Genomic DNA, 7,901 nt, shown 5'->3' with positions numbered 1-7,901 from the left:
GAATGGAACCCGGGTCTCTGGCGCTGTAAGGCAGCAACTCTACCGCTGCGCCACCAACCATTTTGTAAAGAAATAAATCTTCCTCTGCTGGTGGACAAAAACCTTTCTTGCCACCCTGAAGTTCACCCACATATCAAGACTTTTCCAGTCACAGAATATAAATGGGACATTGGACATAGAGAATAATGCAAAAAAACAGTTTATTGGGGCATCATGAATGAAACAAAATGATAAAATGCATGCATTTATGTACTGGAGTGGAATGCAACTTTAGGCAAATAAAATCAAAAATGAGTTTAGAAGCTGTATCTATTTAAACAACTAAATCAACAATTCAGCAACAATAAGGCTTGCCATCACTTGCACGATAATAGGGCAATGCTCAATGTTAAGAAGGTTAAACCCCCTTTATTACAGAGAATAACATGCTTGTAACCTGCACGCACTGTGCAAGTACAAATTTACAAATTGTGTGTACTTTGATCGGTCTTCAGTCTGAAGAAGGGTCTCGACCTGAAAAGTCACCCATTCCTTCTCTCCAGAGATGCTGCCTGTCCCACTGAGTTACACCAGCTATTTGTATCTATCTTTAGTTTGGCTTCAGATGGTCCAGGCCACATTTAAGGACAAATAATTAAGAAGTGTATTTGAGCATTCAATCCATCTACAGTAGAGATGATGCCGTGGTGAAGTCAGGGGAGTGGAAGGGTCTGAAGAAGGGTCTCGACCCGAAACATCACCCATTCCTTCTCTCCTGAGATGCTGCCTGTCCCACTGAGTTACTCCAGCATTTTGTGTCTACAGTAGAGATGACACATCTTGGGGATTAAAAAGAAAACAATGTTCGGTCGGAGTTAGGTGAACTCAGCAATTGTATTGTATCTTGATTCATTGTTTGTTCCTATCACATTTCGTAAACAATGCCAGAAAAAGCTTTCAGTTTTCGGATTCTTGGGCCACTGCAGCACAGAGCTGCTGCATATTCGTCTCCTCAGTCTCAGGTACTTCGAGTTTATTAAAACGGGTTCTAACAGGATCAACACAATCACATCCGCATTTTCATCCAATAATCTTTGGTGAGCCATTTGAAAAGCAGCCTTGAATGTCCCCCTCTTGATGTAACTTCTCGTGAGCACAAACACAGTCTTTTTGCTCCCATGTATGCTTTGAGAAAGATTGTCCACGATAGCCAAGCCTAAGCCCCAGTCTCTCTCCTCCAAACACAGCGAGAAGTGCCTTTCCCCCTTGTCTTCTAAGTGAACGAGCAGTTCATTAACCACCCAGTCTGTCACGGACAGATCAGAAGTGTCGTAGGCAATAAATGCATCATAGAAACAGTTCTGCATGCCAAGGGAATGATAGCCATCCCCTTTCCACCTGGAGATGCAGAAATAGTAAAAGTGCCATACGTCCCAGTAAAACAGATGATGGGTAATCATTACAACTATAGTGCAAACAATTATAATGGCAGAAGCCAAGCTTAATAGAGCCTCAAGTTTGTCCATTGTGCATGCATGCTGATCAAGGAGAATAATGCTTTGCCCCCGGAGGTTTTCAGGTGCATTGCAGGTGACATCCGTAGCCAGTTCAGGAATATCCAGGTTCCATGCATTAATCCACACAATGAATGGTGCAAGTTCACAGGTGCAATAGAAAGGATTCCCTTTCAAAATCAGGACTTCCAGGGAGAGTTCTTCACTAGTCGGGAAAATGATCTGCTTGAAAGTCGTAATTTTGTTGTTACTTAAATCAAGATATTTTAATCTGTTTGCTGTTGTCAGAAAACTTAAGGGAAATTCCGAAATTTTATTTCTTCCAAGTAAAAGCGTTTGGAGAGACTTAGTGTTGTCGTACAATCTATCAGGGGCAGTGGTTAATTTATTGCTGCCGAGATCCAAGGTCAGTAGATTCTTCAAAAATTGTAGATTTTTCCAATCGAACATCTCCAGCTTGTTGTAACTCAAACACAAATATGTCAGGTTGCGTGGCAAATGCTCATAGACATCAGGTGGAATAGACTTAAGAAGATTGTCAGATAAATCAAGATGCGTTAAATTGGTTAGATTTTCAAACAAGCTTATATAACGGCGGTCTTCCTTATTCCACAAGATATCTAGACGGTTCCCTTTGAAGTCCAAGATGTTGAGAGAGTCACTGTTCAATCCTGATTCTGTCAAGGTGAAGATGGCATTTTGACTTAAGTTTAGTACTTTCAAATATTTAAGGTTTTCAATGAATCCCATTTTGTGCGTGACACCCTCCACAATAAAGTAATGCTTGTTGTAACTTAAGTCCAGTACTTCCAGCTGCTTCAGCTCTTTGAAAGCATTATCGTAAGCCGGATCAAGTCTGTTGTAGGAAAGGTCTAAATACCTCAAATCAGGCAGAGATGCAAACTCAGTACCATTCAATGCTTGGCCAATGGCATTTGCTGACAAATTCAGGCACTTCACTTCTGTGAAGCCTTCAAACTGCTTTGGGTTGATGAAGAAAATATTATTCAAACTCAGATCCAAAGTTTTCCCGTAAGAACGACACGGCCACTTAATCATTAGTTCATGGGTGTAATCATTAGCACCATAAGAATCATAAACCCGATTTTCAGATTGGAAATATGAACCTTTAAAACTTGACCCTGCGTAAGGAAAATGTTTGTCTTTGTGTATCGAACCATAAAAAAGATCTTCATCATCTGATGGAGGTGAGATTCTATTCTCTGACAGATATATTAAACTTAGCGATGTAAAGCGAATGAAGATTGTTAAGTTTACCAGTTTAATAAAGTTTGTGCCAAGGTTTAGGATGGAAAGATTGTGTAGACTGTACAGTGGTCTAATATCAACTTCATTAAGTTCTCTGAAAACATACCCTTCAATGTGTAATTGCTTGAGGGAGACTAATTTTGAAAAATTCCCTGAGAGACTGATAGCTTTTGGGTAAGCTTTTATCTCATAGTTATATGATATGTCAAGCTCTTCCAATTTGGGTAAATGGTTTAAAAAATCACCAGTAGCGATTTCAGAAGTCAGGAAATTCCTGCGAAGGCTAAGGACCTTCAAGTTGGTGCAGTTCTGAACCCAACTACTGGGTAATTTGCGAAGACTGGTGCTGGTAAGAAATAACTTCTTTAATTTCCAAAGGCTCTGAAAAGCATAAGGATGTATTTGAATAGAAATTTGTCCTGGGCAGGGTTCACAAGGGTAGGGTGCATTGAAACACCTGGGGCAGTTTCCACTTAAGTCAAGTACCTCCAAGTTGATCAGTTCACTGAAATCCTCATGCTTTATGGTTTGTATCTTGTTGAAAGAGAGGGAGAGCGATCGTAAACTTGTCGGCAAGAGGCGTGGAACGGAAGTCAAGTTATTGAAGTCAAGAGTGAGATTCTTGAGCCTTGCGCACCGTGAGAGAGCCCCATCTTGCACGTGGTTGGTCACGTTGCAGGGGTTGCGATGGTGACAGTTCCGTGACAAGTAAAGGGTCTCTACGTTCGGCAGGTTAGGTAGACTGGCATTTGTGATGTTGAGAATCGTATTTCCATTGAGGCTGAGAAGTTGCAAAGTGGCTGGCAGGCCGTGAGGGATTTGGAGGAGGCCATTTTGGTCCAGGTGCAACTCTCGCAGCTTCACCAGCGAGGAGAAACTGCCCTTGAAAATGATCAAGCTCCTACGCTTCGGGTTCAACCCTGTGCCACCGTGATCGCCGTTGGAACTCACGTCTAGTTTGTGTAGATTTGGGAGGTTCGAGAAGGAGCAATTGGAAATATTCACGATCCGGTTGTCAGCGAGATTTAGACTGGTGGTGTACGAAGGAATGTCTTTGGGCACACTACTCAGACGGTGGCTTCTGCAGTCCAGTTGGATGGACGATCCATTGTCCTGTGTCATCACTGTACACGGGAGAGTCCTCGGGATCCGGATGGCTACGAGCAGCTTGACAACAAAGTGGAGCAGAAAGAGGAAGCACGACAAGGTCGGTGCCAGAGCCAGGGTTCTTCTTGCCTAGAGAAGCATTTCAAATGAATTAAAAAAGGGAAACTGATGTTATCGTGCTCTATATTTAAAAGCATAAATGTTCTCTGAAAAGGGACATTATTCTACTCTTACTTTTGTCACACGTGACTTCTACGTACAAACCTGAATCACAGGGACATCCAGGAAATGCTCTACTCTTTTTATGTGCTCCTAGAAATTGCTGCATTCTTTTTATATATTTCTAAAGTCAGTGCTAATGTAGGAAGGAACTGCAGATGCTGGTTTACACCGAAGAGAGACAAGGTACAACATAAGAGATTAGTATGCAAACTTAAAGCACACGGTATTGTGGGTTCAGTATTGATGTGGATAGAGAACTGGCTGGCAGACAGGAAGCAAAGAGTAGGAATAAACGGATCCTTTTCAGAATGGCAGGCAGTGACTAGTGGGGTAACATAACATAACATAACAACACTTTATTGTCACTCGGCACAACACCGAGCGAAATTTCAGCAGTCACACAAAACACAGCAAAAAAGAAAAGAACACAGGACACCCGACCCCAACACAAACATCCATCACAGTGACTCCAAACACCCCCTCACTGTGATGGAGGCAACAAAACTTCCCCTCTCTTCCCCCCGCACCCACGGACAGGCAGCTCGACCCCTACCGAGGCAAACGACACGCATAGCCCCCGCAAGGGGATGGAAGGCCCCCCGGCCGAGCCGCCCCGGGCACCGAAACGTCCCGCAGCCACACCGGGCGATGTTAAGTCCAGCGGCCAAGCCGCACCGGGCACTGAAACGTCCCGCGGCCACACCGGGCGATGTTAAGTCCAGCGGCCAAGCCGCACCGGGCACTGAACGTGCTGGGACCCCAGTTATTTACAGTATATATTAATGATTTGGACGAGGGAATTGAATGCAACATCTCCAAGTTTGCGGATGACACGAAGCTGGGGGGCAGTGTTAGCTGTGAGGAGGATGCTAGGAGGCTGCAACGTGACTTGGGTAGGTTAGGTGAGTGGGCAAATGCATGGCAGATGCAGTATAATGTGGATAAATGTGAGGTTATCCACTTTGGTGGCAAGAACAGGAAAGCAGAATATTACCTGAATAGTGGCCGATTAGGAGAAGGGTAGATGTAACGAGACCTGGGTGTAGTGGTACACCAGTCATTGAAAGTAGGCATGCAGGTGCAGCAGACAGTGAAGAAAGTGAATGGTATGTTGGCATTCATAGCGAGGGGATTTGAGTATAGGAGCAGGGAGGTTCTGCTACAGTTGTACAAGGCATTGGTGAGACCACACCTGGAGTATTGCGTACAGTTTTGGTCTAATCTGAGGAAAGACATTCTTGCCATAGAGGGAGTACAGAGAAGGTTCACCAGATTGCTTCCTGGGATGGCAGGACTTTCATATGAAGAAAGACTGGATAGACTCGGCTTGTACTCGCTGGAATTTAGAAGAATGAGGGGGGATCTTATAGAAACTTACAAAATTCTTAAGGGGTTGGACAGGCTAGATGCAGGAAGATTGTTCCCGATGTTGGGGAAGTCCAGAACAAGGGGTCACAGTTTAAGGATAAGGGGGAAGTCTTTTAGGACCGAGATGAGAAAGTTTTTTTTCACACAGAGAGTGGTGAATCTGTGGAATTCTCTGCCACAGAAGGTAGTTGAGGCCAGTTCATTGGCTATATTTAAGAGGGAGTTAGATGTGGCCCTTGTGGCTAAAGGGATCAGGGGGTATGGAGAGAAGGCAGGTACGGGATACTGAGTTGGATGATCAGCCATGATCATATTGAATGCCGGGCAGGCTCGAAGGGCCGAATGGCCTACTCCTGCACCTATTTTCTATGTTTCTATGTTACCGAACATTGGAGAATTCAATGTTCCTACCATTGGGGCTGTAGGCTACCCGAGAGAAATATGAGGTGTTGTTCCTCCAGTTTGCATGTGGCCTCACTCTGGCAATGGAGGAGGACGAGGACTGGAAGGTCTGTGTGGGAATGCATGGGGAGATAAAATGACTAGACGCGGAGAGATCCGGTAGACCTTGGTGGGCCGAGTGCAAGCGTTCGACCAAACAGTCACCAAGCCTATGCTTGATATCGCCGATGTGCACGGAGAACAATGGATGCAGTAGATGTACATTGAGAACAATGGATGCAGTTTAGAGGAGGTGCACGTGAACCTCTGCTTTACCTGGAAGGACTGCTTGGGGGTCCCTGGATAGACGTGAGGGAGGGGTTATAGGGGCAGGGGCTACATCTCCTGCAGTTGCAGGGGAGGGGGTGGTTTGAGTGGGAAGGGATGAGTGAACCACGGTGTTGTGGAGGGAGTGGTCTATGTAAAAGGTGGGTAGGGGACTAGAGAGGGTACAAAGATCCTTGCAAAGGTCTCTGCAATCTCTTCTTTTGCCTCTTTCAATAACCTGGGTGAGATCATATCAGGCTCTGAAGATTTATCCATCCTAATGCTATTCAAGAGACCCAACACCACCTCTTTTCTGATGCCAAAATACCCCAACATATTAGTGTATCCCACATTGATCTAGCTATCCTCCATGTTCTTCTCCTTTGTGAATACTGATGCAGAATACTCACATAAACTCCCTTCTTCATCTTTGAGTGCTGCCTAAAATTATTTGAGATTCTCTTTAATCCTACTTGCCAAGGACAATTTATCCCCCCCCCCCCCCCCCCACCCCTTTGGTCCTAATATCCTGCTTGAATTCTTCTCACTTTCTTTATATTCCTCAAAGATCTTGTCTGGTTTCATCTTCCTCAACCTTAGATTTGCTTCCTTTCTCTCGTTGACCAGGTTTACAACCTCCCTCATCATCCATGTCCATCCTTGCCCCTCCTGCTGGAATATTCCACTCCTGAACTCTGCTCAGCTAGCTGTCTTCGTGACAGTCTGGGTCTGAAGAAGGGTCTCGACCCGAATCGTCACCCATTCCTTCTCTCCAGAGATGCTGCCTGTCCCGCTGAGTTACTCCAGCATTTTGTGCCTATCTTCAGTGTGAGAAGAGGACTTGCCCAGTAACAACTGCTCCTGATTTATTCTCTCTAGCACCTGCTATTGTAGTTGGTGTAAATGTTGTACTTTCCCCTCTCCCAATTCAGTAACTCCCCCCAAGGTTCCAACCTATCCTTTCTCATAACTATCTTAAAACTTAAGTTGTGATCACTATTTCCAAAACACTCTCCTACACCCATTCTCCCATTTAATATCCCAATAAAAGGCATAGTGTTCTCCCTCCTCGGGTTACAATATCCACATACCTTTTCAAGAAACCATCTTGGATGCACCCATCAAATGTAATGTTAATATTCAGATTTTTCTGAAGACAGAATTAAAAAGTTGCTTTTCAGACCCTCGGCTCTGATTGAACATGTTCCCAATTTTGGGGGAGTCCGGAACAAGGGGCCACAGTTTAAGAATAAGGGATAGGCCATTTAGAACTGAGATGAGGAAAAACCTTTTCAGTCAGAGAGTTGTGAATCTGTGAAATTCTCTGCCTCAGAAAACAGTGGAGACCAATTCTCTGAATGCATTTAAGAGAGAGCTAGATAGAGCTCTTAATGATAGCGGAGTCAGGGGGTATGGGGAGAAGGCAGGAACGGGGTACTGATTGAGAATGATCAGCCATGATCACATTGAATGGCGGTGCTGGCTCGAAGGGCCGAATGGCCTCCTCCTGCACCTATTGTCTATTGTCTATTGAATAGCATGTTGGTTTAAAAAAAAAAAAAGTATCGTGTAATACTAAAATCCAACATACAACTTGCCAATTTACAATGGGACACTGAAATGAATTGGGCCACCTGAGTGAAGTCACTGTGTTAACGATGGAGAAGATATGAAGCAGGAGCAGGAGGGCACCAATGAACCCCTGGATGCTGGGTGACCAACGACAAAATCAGG

At 44.5% G+C, this 7,901-nt stretch overlaps 1 protein-coding gene across 1 annotated transcript; it reads right to left on the bottom strand.

Moving 5' to 3' along the window:
* Positions 1-619: 619 nt before the first annotated feature.
* Positions 620-6,812, bottom strand: LOC144598640 (toll-like receptor 8). Its single transcript, XM_078408849.1, has 3 exons — positions 6,716-6,812; positions 6,177-6,199; positions 620-3,998 (listed from the first exon to the last, which is right to left on the bottom strand). Exons 1-3 carry the CDS (start codon positions 6,810-6,812, stop codon positions 855-857), a joined length of 3,264 nt encoding a protein of 1,087 aa, XP_078264975.1. The 3' UTR covers positions 620-854.
* Between the last annotated feature and the right edge of the window lie 1,089 nt (positions 6,813-7,901).

This window comes from Rhinoraja longicauda, chromosome 12 (genome assembly GCF_053455715.1).
Source record: "Rhinoraja longicauda isolate Sanriku21f chromosome 12, sRhiLon1.1, whole genome shotgun sequence".
NCBI lineage: Eukaryota > Metazoa > Chordata > Chondrichthyes > Rajiformes > Arhynchobatidae > Rhinoraja > Rhinoraja longicauda.
This window is presented reverse-complemented; position numbering and strand designations above follow the sequence as displayed.